General features: G+C 50.4%; 1 protein-coding gene across 1 annotated transcript in view; it reads right to left on the reverse strand.

Moving 5' to 3' along the window:
• Nucleotides 1-17,012, reverse strand: part of LOC140426516 (ALK tyrosine kinase receptor-like) — a 1,637,280-nt gene that overhangs the window by 465,937 nt on the left and 1,154,331 nt on the right. Inside the window, exon 7 of the mRNA XM_072511388.1 lies at nucleotides 3,417-3,566. Within this exon, the coding sequence (XP_072367489.1) occupies nucleotides 3,417-3,566 (150 nt within the window). The remainder of the gene's footprint in view (nucleotides 1-3,416; nucleotides 3,567-17,012) is intronic.

Genomic DNA, 17,012 nt, shown 5'->3' on the forward strand with positions numbered 1-17,012 from the left:
TTGTACTCATATGGCAGTGTGCCCATCCCTCTAATTACATCTGGGTACTGGGTTAGGATGTCGTCGATGCTGGCCTGAAGATCCGAATGGGACGGTGTCGTGGTGTAGACCCTTTGAATGAGGTTCAGTTGCTTGCAGGCGTGCGCACCTAGCAGGGACACCCTGTCTGGTTTAACAATCTTGAAGCGTAAGCTTGCTTGTGTGTGTCGGCAGGACACCTGCAGGTGGCATGGCCTTGATTCCGTTTCCATTGTAGTTCAGGAGTCTGCAGGCAGCTGGAAGGATTCTGTGGGGCTTCTTGATTCTCTTGAAGTCCACCTGCGAAATCAGGTTGGCGGAGGCACCTGTGTCCAGTTTGAACTGGATGGGGCAGTGGTTGACCTTCATCGCTGCATGCCATTCGTCCTTGGAATCCACGACCAGGATTGATTGGACTTGCGATCTGTCCGGTGTGGCGTATTCGCACTTTGTAATAATGCCCACTCGGTGAGTGTTGTCCAGGTATTCATCATCTGGATCCGTTGCACTGACTGGATCAGAGTCATGCATTCGGTGTTGCACACTTCTGATGCGCCGCTGTCGGAATTGGGAGCACTGGTTCCTGACTGGTGGTGCAGATCACACTTACCATTGTGACATCATTAAACTCCCTGCAGTCCTACAGGGTGAGATTGTTCGCATTGACCTCTGTGGCTATCTGCTCCCACTCCCTTCTTCATCTTATCTGAATGGCCTTCCCTTATGGGAAGAGGGCCACTCTCCTCCTGTCTACCTCCTGCAACAGGGCCTCGAGGATTGCATCACAAAATCTGGGAACCCTCCCTCTACCATGCTGCACCATCCTTATTTTTCTATAGGTCAGCCGCTCTTCCTCAGCCACTCCCACTAGCTGCTACAGCCTGAATGCACTTACACTTTAAGAGGTGCAGGATAGCTTTAAGTGGTGTTAGCCTCACACAAGCTTGGGGCCCCTGCTCAGAGTTTACATGCTGCCTGCATTACTTTGAATGGACCCATTTGTTTAATCTTTTCTGATAGCAGCATCCATTTAATTCTGCAGAAGATGCTATCAATGTCGCATTTGACAGAGTGTAGCTTCAGTAAAACTGAAGTTAATGCGCATTGGGGGAAAGCTCTCCTGTGGCTAGAGACAATCCTGGCACAAAGGAAGCTGATTGCGGTTGGTGGAGTGTGCCTGCCCTAGTATATATCCCTGCAGGAGTTCCTGAAGACAGCCTCCTTGGCCCAATTATCTTTAGCTGCTTTGTTAATGACCTTCGTCGACAATAAGGTCAGAAGTAGGACTTTTCATTGACGAACGCGGAGTTCAGCTCCATTCTCAATTCCTAAGATAATGAAGCAGCCCATGCCTGCAGCTCGCTGCAGTTGCAACAACACTCAAGAAGCAAGACACAATCTGGTGTAAGGTAATCTGTTAAATCAGCACCCCAGCCATGAATTTAAATATTCACTCTCTCCACCAGCAGTGTGGGAAATGCAGAAAGCCACCGCCATTTCTTTGATAGCACCTGGCAAAACACCCTACCCGGCGACAAAACCTTCAAATCAGTAAATCCCATTGTTATGTTTTTTGTGCCATGATTCAGAGTAATAAATTCCTGTGTTCACATTTACACTGTCACCTCCCTCTGTGACTGGTGTTCTGCTGGGATTATAGAGTCGCACAGCGATTGCCCTGTAACAACTCTGTTTTACCTTCTCTGGGGTTCCTCAATCTGAACTACAGAGCCCACAGTGTTTCTGGGGAGGGTCCAGGGAGAAGGTATTAACAGCAGGGTCTCAGCAACATTTCTCAACATGTTCCTACCCGGCAGCTGGCCAAATGGACGAATGGGAGAGGACACCAGCGGTGTTTAGCTGCAGCCGGGGACCGCAAGGTCCCAGGCGATTGGTGGGGGACTGAAGAGGCTACAATTGGGAGGTAGGGAGGGAGGTGTCCAAGGTGACGATGGACGAGGGAGTTCAACAATTGGGGCTGGAGGGGCAAGGCAGTGATTGCTGAAGGGAATGGGGAGAGAGAGGCCCCGATGGAAGGTCTTTGGAATTTGGGACTATGGGGAGGAAGCTGGTTTCAGGAGCAGGGAGAAGATGAAGATTGGAAGGGGGTCGGTGGGGAGAAGGGAGCCAGTGATAGAGAGGGACAAGGTAGATAGAAACGATCAAGAGGGTGGGGATTGGAGGGGAATGGGAGGTTGGATTCCCACTCAGGACTGGGTTAAAATGCGGTCAATGTGCAATGTAAAGTAGGACTCTTCGGGTTTTGATTTGGTTACAGGTTAATGTCACAGAGATTATGGTCCTGGTAACTCCAGGCATGTAAATAGTGAGATAGTTCAACTGCCTACCTGCCCAGGCTGGATAGGGTAAACCATGTAGTTTATAAGATACTTGTAATCTCCTGTTGCATTGCACATGGGGAGTTAAGGTCAAGTACACAATGCAAGATCTTATGGGGTTAGTGGGCGAATCAAGTTGAGGACATAATGGGAAAGTGGAAGGGAGAGGCTGCAGGCTGAAAAGGGAGGGTGATGACAAAGTAGTGGAGGGAAGAAATGAGAAAGCAAGAGAAAGAGATGGTGAAGGGAATGGCAGTGGGTGGGGAGCGAGCGATGGGGTAAGCGGCAGCAGTGGACAGGAGGATGGTAACAGAATGGGAAAGTTGCAAAGGTGAGAGATGGTAGATGAGGGATAGGATAGGGAAAAAGGAGTGGAGGGGTATGGATACAGCGAAAGAGGATTGGATCAGGCAGAGTAGAGGGGAACTGGGGGAAGGAAGAGCAAAGAAAAGGAACGATACCGAGGATGATTTAAAGAAGGGAATGAAGGGATTTGACAAGGATGGCGAAGATTCTCAGCATTGAGGATGGGGGAAGTACACATACATTTTATAAATTTATCTGTGCCTGTTTAGTAACTAAAGTCAAGTCAATGGTAGATGTATCTGGTTGATCTGGTGCATTGGCCAATCAGCATAATCTAGGCTAAGGACAGGGAAGTCCCAATTCCGTCCCTCCCCATGCTTGTGCTGGGGGAGAGGCCGTCTGAAACAGGACCCCAATCTGAGTGAAAGACTTAGGCCAAGAATACATCGCTAGGAATATTGATTTTCAGACGCTACAGTTTGTCATCTCCCTCTGGGCAATACCACAAGATGTAGAATCCAGGGTTTCTGATGTATTTACTTGCAGAGATTGGATAACTTCAAAAATCCCATACATCTTATTCAGAATTCATATTAATATTTGTACATACATGAGGAAAGTGGCATTTTATTTTCAGATCCAGAAAGTGGTCACTTAGGTAGGGCACAGGCAAATCAATTGTTAGTGCTAAACCACTCAGTGAAAAACCACTAGGTTATTGGTGAAGAAAATAAAAACATTTGAATAAGGTACCTTCTGAATAACAAAGATTGTTTCTCTCTTCTTCACGGGCTGACTGACTTTCCTTTAACTTCCAACTTGGTTCATCCATCTCAGAGGTAACTGACGACCATCCACAATCCTCTTCTTCAAAGGAACAGTGTGAGCCAGTGGGAAGGTTATCTGGAGAAAGAAGAAAATCTGTATGATGCTTTCCATCTGTTGCACAAAAAGAATGACTGCAGCAAGATATACGAGCAGCTTGTGTGGTAAATGCAAGACAAATTACCACCGGCTTGATCCACGTAACATACAAGAGCCACCGACACAATGAGCGATGGCAGCGACTGAATGAATGGCTCATTTTTAGCGATCTTCTTCTCCGTGTCATGTTCATACAATATAGCTTTGTATTAGAAATTAGACACACTCATCTTTAAATTGTCTACTTTTATGCTGGATATTTCACTGGTGCTGGGTGAATGGAGTGATATACAAGAAAGTAATGAGAAAAGACCATGTGGCCGAAGGAACCTGTTCTGTATTCCAGACTGGATGATTGATTGTGTAAATAAAAGTACAAAAATGCATGGTGGACCAGCCAGCAGCTGGGGGAAAAGAGCTCAACTTTTGCAGTAGGAGCTTTAACTAGAAACGAGCACAATGTGAGGAAGGGTTATATTTGTTGGTGGAGTGGGCAGATAGGTGGCAGTACGGTAGCACAAGTGGGTAGCACTGTGGCTTCATGGTGATTCGATTTCCCGCTGGGTCACTGTCTGTGCGGAGTCTGCACGTTCTCCCCGTGTCTGCGTGGGTTTCCTCCGGGTGCTCCGGTTTCCTCCCACAAGTCCAAAAACGTGCAGGTAGGTGGATTGGCCGTGATAAATTGTCCTTAGTGACCAAAAAAGGTTAGGAGGGGTTATTGGGTTACAGGGATAGGGTGGAAGAGACGGCTTAAGTGGGTCGTTGCAAACTCGATGGGCTAAATGGCCTCCTCCTGCACTGTATGCTCTATGTGACTATGTAACTATGAAGTTCAGTGTGGAAAAGTGTGATGTGATGCATTTTAGGAGGAAGAACATGGAGACACAATACAGAATCATAGAATAGAATCATAGAATCCCTACAGTGCAGAAGGAGGCCATTTGGACCATCGAGTCTGCACCAAGCCTCTGAAAGAGCACCTTGCACAGGCCCAACCCCACCCCTGTAACCCCACATTGGGGCAATTTATCATGGCCAATCCACCTAACCTACACATTTTTGGACTGTGGGACGAAACCGGAGCACCCGGAGGGAGCCCATGCAGACATGGTAAGAATGTGCAAACTCCACACAGTCATCCAAGGTCGGAATCGAACTCAGGCATCTGTCAATGTGAGGCAGCAGTACTAACCACTGTGCTCTACACGGCGCCCCCCCCCCCCCCCCCCCCGCCCCCCCGTGGCGATTCTCCACCTGGGTCGGGCCGAGTGGCTGCCAAAAAAGTCCGAGTCACGCCGGCGGCGTTCACATTTGGTCTTACCCAGCAGGATCTCGCCGCCCATCCTGTCGGAGGTGCCCCGGTGGTGGTGGTGGTGGTGGGGGGGGTCCGACCCCAGTGGGGGGGGGGGGGGGCTCCACCGTGGCCTGGCCCACGATTGGGGCCTACTGATCGGTGGGCCAGCCTCTCCTGGTGGGAGCCTCGTTTACTCTGCGCCGGCCCCTGTTGCCCTACACCATGTTGCGTCGGGGCCGGCGAGGAGAAGGACGCTACCGCGCACGTGTGAGTTTGTGCCGGTCGCAGTGCGCATGCGCGGATTCACGCCGGTATCGGCAGCTGGAGTGCCGTGGGTAGGGCAGAGGATCGCTACACTTAGCGGTCCGATGACGCCGTTGTGAATCCCTCCGGTTATTACGACGACGTCAACACTCTGCCATCAGAAGGGAGAATCCCACCCAGGGACTCCGCACAGACAGTGGCCCAAGCAGGGAATCGAACCTGGGGCCATGGTGCTGTGAAACAACAGTGCTAAACACTGTGCTGCTGTGCCGCCCAGACTTGGAGACCCGGTGCAGACGCAGTGGGCCGAATGGCCTCCTCCTGCCCCTGAACGATTTGGTGATTCTGTGACATTGAAAATGCTAATATATCACCCACTATCAGGTACCGATTGGCCAGCTGTGAGTTTCCACTATTTGAAGATTTAATTTCAGTGTTCTAGCATTTGAAGGCTTCCATTTTTTTCTCTAAAATCCATCTGACAAAGACTTTTATCTGACCTATTTAGCCATAGAGGAGAAGGTATATTATTTTCTTGTGACCGTCAGACAAATATACAGGAAAGAATTCAGGGAAAAACAAGACTCGTCCCAAGTGTGAAGAGCTTAAACTATGAAAATCATTTTGATAAACTGAAACTGGTCCAGAAAGAAGCTGTGTTTGAAATTTTAAGTAATGGAAATATAAACTGAGAATACTCCCAGTCGAAGTCTGCAGTGGGAGAAAAACACCTGAATGGAGAATAAGAAAGAAATTTAAAGCTGATATCAAGAAGCATTTCTTTTTTCAGCGTAATCTTTTGGGACAATTTGTCAGGTACCGGAGATGGAATAATAACACTAGAGGTGTTCAAAATACACCTCAAAATAGGATGGAGAGAGTTAAGATACTTCTGGGATTGCATTTCATGACTTAATTTGTCTTTTCTTGCTGTTAACTTTCCCTACCTAAAGGCAAATAAAGAAAACACACCAAAATATCAATGTAACCTTCCATGTTATTATATATTCCATTATATGTGTCCTTCTTCGGCAATATCAAGTGAAATGATGAGGGAAAATGGAAAAATATTGATGAAGAACGTGCACTTATAGAAACATAGAAAATAGAAGCAGGAGTAGACCATTCGGCCCTTCGAGCCTGCTCCACCATTCATTATGGTCATGGCTGATCATCCAACTCAATACTCTGATCCCGCCTCCCCCCCCCCCCCCCCACCCCACCCCCCCACCATATCCCTTGATCCCTTTAGCCCCAAGAGCGATATAGAATTCCTTCTTGAAATCACGCAACATTTTGACCTCAACTGTTTTCTGTGGTAGTGAATTCCACAGACACACCACTCCCTGGGTGAAGAAATTTCTCCTCGACCAGTCTTAAAAGGTTTACCCTTTAAAAACATTTTTTTAAAAAGTTTCTAATACATTTTGTTTCCAATTAAGGGGCTATTTAGCATAGTCAATCCACCTACTCTGTACATCTTTGGGTTGTGGGGGTGAGACCCGTGCAGACCTGGAGAGAATGTGCAAACTGATGCGACCATCAATTCACTCGAAGACACGTGGAGAAGTAAACCGTGGTTTTAATCAGCTTAGAACTGAGCCTGCCTGTGACCTGTACAACACTGAAGGCGGCCTCGCAGGTCAGCAGCTCTTATACTTCCTGTAAAGGGGTGGAGCCATGGGCGGAGCCCGTACATGCCCCAACATATCCCCTGTGGGTGAAGCCACACAATGGCCCATAGGTAGAGCCCACAGGGTTAATAACATAACACAGTGCACTGGTGAATTATCAGTAATTATACATTCACCACATTCACCTCCTGATAAAAAATGAAGTCCGGCAGGGGTGACGGGCTCATAGATCCAGTCAGTCCGGTGCCCGGATCGTACGTTGCGACCGCCGAAGCACTGGTGTTGCAGCCGCTTCGGGTGGCTGTGGAAGTGGGTCCGGAGCAGGCACAGGCGAGGACTCCGGGAGCTGCTCTTCCGGAGCTTCATCCCTGTGGACCGGTGCGGCGGGTGGGAAGGAGCGCGGGAACCTTATAGGGGTGGGGGCGCTGAACATGGTAGGTTGGACGGGACATAGTGTGGGGGATGCAGTAGTGGGAGTTGTGTTGGAGCCTGCGGGCGCCTGGTCCCGGAGGGAGACGGTATCTTGCCGGCCATCGGGGTGTTTGACGTACGCATAGTGTGGGTTGGAGTGCAGGAGCTGGACCCTCTCTACCAGGGGGTCGGTCTTATGGCTCTGAACATGTTTTCAGAGGAGGACTGGGCCCGATGTCATCAGCCAGGACGGAAGCATGGCCCCTGAGGTAGCTCCCCTAGGGAAAACAAACAAACGGTCATGAGGAGTCTGGTTTGTGGCCGTGCAAAGGAGGGACCTAATAGAGTGGAGCGCATTGGGGAGGACCTCCTGCCAGTGAGAAACTGGGAGGTTCCTAGACCGCAGGGTCAGTAGGACGGTCTTCCAGACCGTCGGGTTCTCCCTCTCCACCTGCCCGTTTCCCCTGGGGTTATAACTGGTAGTCCTGCTCGAGACGATGCCCTTACTGAGCAGGTACTGACGCAGTTTGTTGCTCATGAACGACATGCCCCTGTCGCTGTGGACATAACTGGGGAAAACAAACAGGGGGAAGACACTATGCAGGGCTTTAATGACAGTGGGGGCGGTCATATCAGGGCAGTGGATGGCAAACGGGAAGCGGGAGAACTCATCTATGATGTTAAGGAAGTACATGTTGCGGTTATTGGAGGGTTGGGGCCCTTTGAAATCGATACTGAGGCGTTCAAAGGGCCAGGATGCCTTTACCAGGTGGGCCTTATCCGGTCGATAGAAGTGCGGTTTACACTCCACACAGATTTGGCAGTCTCTGGTTATAGCCAATGGTGGAGTAGGGCAGGTTGCGGGCCGTGATGTAATGGGCGAGCCGGGTGACCCCTGGGTGGCAGAGGTCATCGTGGATAGCCCGTAGTCAGTCATCTTGCGCGCTGGCGCATGTGCCGCAGGACAGGGCATCTGGGGGCTCGTTGAGCTTCCCAGGACGATATACTATATCGTAGTTATAGGTGGAGAGTTTGATTCTCCACCTCAAGATCTTATCATTCTTGATCTTGCCCCGCTGCGTATTGTCAAACATGAAGGCAACCGATCGTTGGGCGGTGACGAGGGTAAACCTCCTACCAGCGAGGTAGTGCCTCCAGTGCTGCACGGCTTCCATGATGGCTTGGGCTTCTTTTTCGAGTGTCGAATTTCGGAGGTGGTGAGGGTGCGTGAAAAAAATGCTACCGGTGTGCCTGCTTGGTTTAGGGTGGCGGCGAGAGCGACCTCTGAGGCGTCGCTCTCCAGCCTGGAAGGGGATGGACTCGTCTACCGCGCGCATCGCAGCTTTGGCGATGTCCGCCTTGATACAGTTGAAGGCGTGGCGGGCCTCGGCTGCCAGTGGAAAGAGGGTGGCCTTAAATAGTGGGCGGCTTTGTCCGCATACTGGGGGACCCACTGAGCGTAATAGGAGAACAATCCAAGGCACCTCTTCAGGGCCTTGGGGCAATGAGGGAGAGGGAGTTGTAGGAGGGGGCGCATACGGTCAGGATCGGGCCCTAGAACCCCGTTTTCCAAGAAGTAGCCGAGGATGGCTAGCCTGGTTGTGCGGAAAACGCATTTCTCCTTGTTGTAGGTGAGGTTGAGTTTTTGGGCAGTTTGGAGAAATCGGTGGAGGTTGGCGTCGTGGCCCTGCTGATCATGGCCGCAGATGGTGACATTGTCCAAGTACGGAAACGTGGCCCGCAGCCCGTACTGGTCCACCATTCGGTCCATCGCTTCTTGGAACACCGAAACCCCATTCGTGACGCCAAAGGGGACCTGGAGGAAATGGAAAAGGCGGTCGCCTGCCTCAAACGCCGTGTAGTGGCGGTTCTCCGGGCAGATTGGGAGCTGGTGGTATGCAGACTTCAGATCCACCGTGGAGAACACGCGGTAGTGCGCGATCTGATTTACCATGTCTGCAATCCGGGGAAGGGGGTACGCATCGAGCTGCTTAAACCGGTTAATGGTCTGGCTGTAATCAACCACCATCCAGAACCTTTCCTCGGTCTTGACGACCACCACCTGAGCTCTCCAGGGGCTATTGCTGGCCTCTATGACCCCCCTCCCGCAAGAGATGCTGGACCTCGGACCTAATGAATGTCCTGTCCTGCATACTATACCGCCTGCTCCTGGTGGCTACTGGCTTGCAATCGGCGGTGAAGTTTGCAAAGAGGTGGGGGGGGGCGATTTTTAGGGGTGCGAGGATGCATATGGTGAGCGGGGGCAGGGGCCCCCCGAACTTAAGAGTTAGGCTCCTGAGGTTGCACTGGAAGTCGAGTCCCAAAAGGAGAGAAGCGCAGAGGTCTGGGAACACATATAGTTGAAAATTAGCGTACTCAGCGCCCTGTATCGCTAGGGTTGCAATAGTGCACGCTTGGATTTGCACCGAGTGCGGCCCAGAGGCGAGGGATACGGTTTGTTGCGTCGGGAATATTGGGAGCGAGCAGCATCTTACCATGTCCGGGTGAATGAAGCTCTCTGTGCTCCCGGAGACCAAAAGGCAAGGTGTCTCGTACCCGTTAACCCGGACGGCCTTCATGGAGCTCCGGGGGGTGCTTAGGTCGCGACTGGTCCAGGGTGACCGCGCTGAGGTGTGGGTAGCCGGTGGCATGATCGGAGGTGCTGGGGCGGCCCCCCTGATGGCTGTCCGTGTAGGTCGTACGCGTCCAGCGGGGTAGCAGATGGCGGGCGGTGAGGAAGATGGCGTCCAAAATGGCGGCCCCCATGGATCGCACTTGGCCGGCCGCGTGGGGGAGGATGGCCAAGGTGGCGGCCCCCATGAGCCGCACATGTTATGCAGAGGCGGAGTCGGCAGACACGCTGCCACCTTGTGGGGTCCGGGGGCCTGTGAGTCTGTGGATCGGGTCTGTGAGTTCGAGTTCTTAGGCCTGGCCAGGCAGACCTTGGCGAAGTGTCCTTTTTGTCTGCAGCTGCTGCAGTTCGCGTTGCGGGCTGGGCAGTGCAGTCGGGGGTGTTGGAACTGGCCGAAAAAGTAGCAGGGTAGCCCCCCATGATGGGCGGGTGGCCGCGCTGCACAGGCCTGGGGTAGTCTCGAGTCGGGGGCCCACGAGGGGATTGCTGGTCGGCGGGGAATGCCGTAAGGCTCTGAAAAGCGGCCTCCAGAGAGGTAGCCAGTTTTACCGTGTTGTCCAGGTCCTGGGCCCCTTTTTCGAGCAGGCGCTGTCTCACATAGATCGATCGGACCCCCGCCATGTAAACGTCTCGGACGGCGAGCTCCATGTGCTGAGTCGCCGTAACGGCCTGGTAGTCACAGTTGCGCGCGAGGGCTTTGAGGTCGCGTAGGTAATCATCTAGCGACTCCCCGGGGCGCTGGCGGCAAGTGGTGAAGACATGTCGCGCATATACCTCATTCACAGGCCGCACGTAGAGGCATTCAAGTAGTGCGAGAGCCTCTGTATAGGAAGCGGCTTTGTCGAGCTGGACAGAAATGCGATGGCTGACCCGTGCGTGGAGGAGGCTCAGCTTCTGTTCGTCAGTGATGGATGGAGTAACCCGGGTTAGGATCGAACCCGGATCCTCGGCGTCGTGAGGCAGCAGTGCTAACCACTGTGTCACTCTGCCGCCCTAAAAGGTTTATCCCTTATCCTCAAACTATGACCCCAAGTTCTGGACTCCCCTACCATCGGGAAAACCTTTCATGTTTTTTTATAAATGTAGAGTATCCAATTCTTGTTTTTTCCAATGAAGGGGCAATTTACTGTGGCCAATCCACCTACCCTGCACATCTTTGGGTTGTGGGGGTGAGACCCATGCAGAATGTGCAAACTTCACGCAGACAGTGACCCAGGGCCGGGATCGAACCCCGGGACTCGGCGCCGTGAGGCAGCAGTGCTAACCACTGCGCCGCCCTTGGGAACATTTTTTCTGAATCTACCATGTCTAATCCTGCTGGAATTTTAGAAGTTTCTATGAGATCCACTCTCACTCTTCTAAACTCCAATGAATATAATCCCAACCAATTTAGTCTCTCATCATATGACAGTCGCGCCATCGAAGGAATCCGCATGGTAAACCTTTGCTGCACTCCCTCCACTGCAAGAACATCCTTCCTCAGATAAGGGCACCAAAACTGCACACAATACTCCAGGCGTGGCCTCACCAATGCCATATACAATTGCAGTAAAGCATCCCTATTCCTATATTCAAATCCTCTCGCTATGAAGGCCAACATACCATTTGTCTTCTTTACTGCCTGTTGCATCTGCGCGCTTACTTTCAGCGACTGATGCATGAGGACATCAAGGTTTCGCTGAGTATCCACGTCTCTCAATTTACACCCATTCAAATAATCTGCCTTCCTATTTTTGCCACCAAAGTAGATAATTTCACATTCTACTGCATCTGCCATGCATGTGCCCACTCGCTCAGCCTGTCCAAATCATGCTGAAGCATCACTGCATCCTCCTCACACTTACCCTCCCACCTGACTTTGTATCATATGCAAATTTGGAGATAATACATTTAGTTCCCATGTCCAAGTCATTAATATATAATGTGAACAGTTGGGGCCCTTGCACAGATCCCTGCGGAACCTCACTAGCCGCTGCGTGCTAATCGGAAAAAGTCCCATTTATTTCAACTCTTTGCTTTCAGTCTGCTAACCAGTTTTCCATCCATCTCAAGACACTGCCCGTGATCCCATGCGCTTTAACTTTACATAGTAATCTGCTATGAGAGTCCTTGTCGAAAGCCCTCTGAAAGTCTAAATAAACTACATCCACTGTTCTCCCTGGTCACCTCTAATCATCACATCTTCAAAGAATTCCAGTAGATTTGTCAAGCATGAGTTCCCTTTCCTAAATCCATACTGACTGTTTGATTACACCACTGCTTTCCAAATGTTGTGCAATAGCACAATTGCTTCACAGCTCCAGGGTCCCAGGTTCGATTCCGGCTTGGGTCACTGTCTGTGCGGAGTCTGCACATCCTCCCCGTGTGTGCATGGGTTTCCTCTGGGTGCTCCGGTTTCCTCCCACAGTCCAAAGATGTGCAGGTTAGGTGGATTGGCCATGTTAAATTGCCCTTAGTGTCCAAAATTGCCCTTAGTGTTGGGTGGGGTTGCTGGGTTATGGGGATAGAGTGGAGGTGTTGACCTTGGGTGGGGTGCTCTTTCCAAGAGCCGGTGCAGACTCGATGGGCTGAATGGCCTCCTTCTGCACTGTAAATTCTATGACATCTATGAAATCCTTGAAAATGGACTCTAGCACATTAGGCTCACTGGTCTATTGTTCCTGTTTTCTCTCTATCTCATAGAACATAGAATTATAAAACATAGAACCGTACAGCACAGTACAGGCCCTTTGGCTCACGATATTGTGCCGATCACTTATCCTAATCTAAGATCAACCTAACCTACACCCCTTCAATTTACTGCTGTCCATGTGCCGGACCGGCACATTTAAGAGTCACTTAAATGTCCCTAATGACTCTGACTCCACCGTCTCCACTGGCAGTGCATTCCACGCACCCACCACTCTCTGTGTAAAGAACTGGCCTCTGTCATCTCCCCGATACCTTCCCCCAATCACCTTAAAATGATATCCCCTCATGACAGCCATTTCCGTCCTGGGGAAAAGTCTCTGGCTATCCACTCTATCCATGCTTCTCATCACCTTGTACACCTCTATCAAATCACCTCTCTCCCTTCTTCTCTCCAGTGAGAAAAACCCTACCTCCCTCAACCTTTCTTCATAAGACATGCATCTATTATATCTACTTATATTAGCTACTCTCCAACCTGTAGGAACCATTCCAGAGTCCAAAGAATTTGGGAAAATGACAATGGATCTACTATTTCTCGGGCCACTTCCTTTCGTACTCTGGGATGAAAATTATCAGGCCCTGGAGATTTATCCGCCTTCAATCCCATGAATTTCTCCAAAACCATTTCTCTACTGATACTGATTTCTTTCAGCTCCTCACTAAAACTTGTGTTTATCAGAACTTCCAGTACATTATTCATGTCTTCCTTTGTGAAGACAGAAGCAAAGTACATAAGTAGTTCCTCAGCCATTTCTTTGCTCCCTGTTATGAATTCCCCCATTTCTGACTGTAAGGGACCTACATTCATTTTTGTCAATCTTTTCCTCTTTACGTAGCTACAGAAACTTTTATAGTCAGTTTTTTTGTTCCAGCTAGCTTACTTTCATATTGTATTTTCCCCTTCTTTATTAATCCCTTGGTCTGCCTTTGCTGAATTTTAAACTGCGGAAATCCTCAGGTCTATTGCTTTTTCTTGCTAATTTGTATGCTCCTTCTTTGCATCTAATACTATCTCTAATTTCTCTTGTAAGCAATGTTTTGACCACAGTTCCCTTTCTACTCTTGCATCAAATAGGAATAAACAACTTTTGGAGTTCATCTATTTGTTCCTTGAATGCCTGCCATTCATTGCAGGTCCACTGTCCTTCCTTTTAGTAATATTTCCCAGTCCATCACAGCCAGCTCATGCCTGATATCAGCATCGTTACCTTGACTGAGATTTAGGACCCTGGTCTCAGAGTCTCTGGTACATGATATGGTCAGCTTTTGTAGAAACTGTCCAACTTCTGAGTTTGCTTGGATTTTTCACACAGTTTTTCAGAGCCTCTATCCGGTTGTGATCATTGACTCAAAAACAATGAACATCATTAGGCCAGACTGTCAGGGGCATGTTTAAGGGACTGTCTGGAATGAGGCCAGACTATCGGGGGCATGTTTAAGGGACTGTCTGGGGAATGAAGCAGACTATCGGGGGCATGTTTAAGGGACTGTCTGGGGAATGAGGCCAGACTATCGGGGGCATGTTTAAGGGACTGTCTGGAATGAGGCCAGACTATCGGGGGCATGTTTAAGGGACTGTCTGGGGAATGAGGCCAGACTATCGGGGGCATGTTTAAGGGACTGTCTGGGGAATGAAGCAGACTATCGGGGGCATGTTTAAGGGACTGTCTGGGGAATGAGGCCAGACTATCGGGGGCATGTTTAAGGGACTGTCTGGGGAATGAGGCCAGACTATCGGGGGCATGTTTAAGGGACTGTCTGGGGAATGAGGCCAGACTATCGGGGCATGTTTAAGGGACTGTCTGGGGAATGAAGCAGACTATCGGGGGCATGTTTAAGGGACTGTCTGGGGAATGAGGCCAGACTATCGGGGGCATGTTTAAGGGACTGTCTGGGGAATGAGGCCAGACTATCGGGGGCATGTTTAAGGGACTGTCTGGGGAATGAAGCAGACTATCGGGGGCATGTTTAAGGGACTGTCTGGGGAATAAAGCAGACTATCGGGGCATGTTTAAAGGACTGTCTGTGGAATGAAGCAGACTGTCGGGGGCATGTTTAAGGGACTGTCTGGGGAATAAAGCAGACTATCGGGGCATGTTTAAGGGATTGTCTGGGGAATAAAGCAGACTATCGGGGCATGTTTAAAGGACTGTCTGTGGAATAAGGCCAGACTATCGGGGGCATGTTTAAGGGACTGTCTGGGGAATGAAGCAGACTATTGGGGCATGTTTAAGGGACTGTCTGGGAAATGAAGCAGACTATCGGGGGCATGTTTAAGGGATTGTCTGGGGAATGAAGCAGACTATCGGGGCATGTTTAAAGGACTGTCTGTGGAATGAGGCCAGACTATCGGGGGCATGTTTAAGGGACTGTCTGGGGAATGAGGCCAGACTATCGGGGGCATGTTTAAGGGACTGTCTGGGGAATGAGGCCAGACTATCGGGGGCATGTTTAAGGGACTGTCTGGGGAATGAAGCAGACTATCGGGGGCATGTTTAAGGGACTGTCTGGGGAATGAGGCCAGACTATCGGGGGCATGTTTAAGGGATTGTCTGGGGAATAAAGCAGACTATCGGGGGCATGTTTAAGGGACTGTCTGGGGAATGAGGCCAGACTGTCGGGGGCATGCTTAAGGGACTGTCTGTGGAATGAGGCCAGGCCATCGGGGGCATGTTTAAGTGACTGTCTGGGGAATAAAGCAGACTATCGGGGGCATGTTTAAGTGACTGTCTGGGGAATGAGGCCAGACTGTCGGGGGCATGTTTAAGGGACTGTCTGGGGAATGAGGCCAGACTGTGGGGGGCATGTTTAAGGGACTGTCTGGGGAATGAGGCCAGACTATCGGGGGCATGTTTAAGTGACTGTCTGGGGAATAAAGCAGACTATCGGGGGCATGTTCAAGGGACTGTCTGGAGAATGAGGCCAGACTGTCGGAGGCATGTTTAAGGGACTGTCTGGGGAATGAGGCTGGACTGTTCAGAGCATGTGGGCTCAGTGTAGCATGCATTTCTTGGTCTCTGTCTTTGTTGGAGGAAGGCATCTCTTGGCAGTGACAGTTTAACAAAGATTTGCGCGAAGGGCATGGTCTGGCATCTAATGCCATCCAAGCAGGACCCAGACCTTCCTGTTGCTGCCATTTCAACTCACTACCCTGCTCTCACATCCACATGTCTGTCCTTGGCCTGCTGCAATTGTCCAGTGAAGCCCAACGCACACTGGAGGAACAGCACCTTCTCTTCCGATTAGGCACATTACAGCCTTCTGACTTAATGAGTTCAACAACTTCAGACTGTGAACTCTCTCCTCCACCTTCACCCCATTTTTATTTCTATCAATTTACTTTCATTTCATCCATCAATCTGCTTTCCCTTCACCATTGTCCCCCCTCCTCCCACCCAACGTGGGTCATCAGTTCCCTGTTCCTAGTTGCTCATTGACACACTGCTCACCTTTGTTTTGCCATTTCCACATTAATAATTTCTTAATCAGCATCCTTCTTAGCCTTGATCAGCCCCATTTACATTCCCTTTGACTTTTTGTCCATGATGTCTTTGTCAATCTCTTCCTATCGCTGGTCCTCTATCCAGTCCCACTGCTCCACACTTCGCCCACCCACAACAGTATAAATCTGACCCTATTTGCAGTTCTCTCCAGCTTTGGCAGATACATCCAGACTCGAAACGTTAACTCCCTTCTCTCTCCACAGATGCTGTCAGATCTGCTGAGATTGACCAGTCGTTTCTTTTTTTGCTTCAGCTTCCAGCATCCGCTTTTCTGCCACCTATTGAATTTGGTTCTGCAGGCTCAAAGCATGGTACTGGGACGCAGAGGGCACTCGCATTCAGGGGAGGCATTTCGATCCAGTAGTAGTTCCAGGGTCATGGGGGGTTGGTGGATGGTCACATGGTTGGGGGGGGGGGTATGGGTTCTCTATACGTAAGGGTGCAGCTGGCTCCAAGAACGGACGGAGTCAGATTTACGAGGGGCATGCAGACGTCAATATTGAAGGGAATGGGGGAAGAACAGGAATATAACATAAATAATAATGGAGTCAAGAGTGAGACAGGGAGTCTGGATGGGCACAGGAGGAGGTGGGATTAGGAGGCGACGGCCCTGGTAGAGAATGGGAAAAACTTGATGGGTCGCAAGGGGATGTTGGAATGTTGTTTGAGGTACTTACAAATTGAAGAAGAACCATCGGCGGCACGGTGACACAGTGGTTAGCACTGCTGGCTCACAGCACAGGGACCGGGGTTCAATTCCGACCTCGGGTGACTGGCTGTGTGGAGTTTGCACGTTCTCCCCGTGTCTGCGTGGGTTTCCTCCGGGTGCTCCGGTTTCCTCCCACAGTCCAAAGATGTGCAGGTTAGGTGAATTGATCATGCTAAATTGCCCCTTAGTGTCCAAAGGTCAGTTGGGGTTACAGGGATAGGGTGTGGAGTGGGCTTAGGTAGGGTGCCCTTTCAGTGGGTCGGTGCAGACCCGATGGGCTGAATGGC

The sequence above is a fragment of the Scyliorhinus torazame genome, chromosome 1 (genome assembly GCF_047496885.1).
Source record: "Scyliorhinus torazame isolate Kashiwa2021f chromosome 1, sScyTor2.1, whole genome shotgun sequence".
NCBI lineage: Eukaryota > Metazoa > Chordata > Chondrichthyes > Carcharhiniformes > Scyliorhinidae > Scyliorhinus > Scyliorhinus torazame.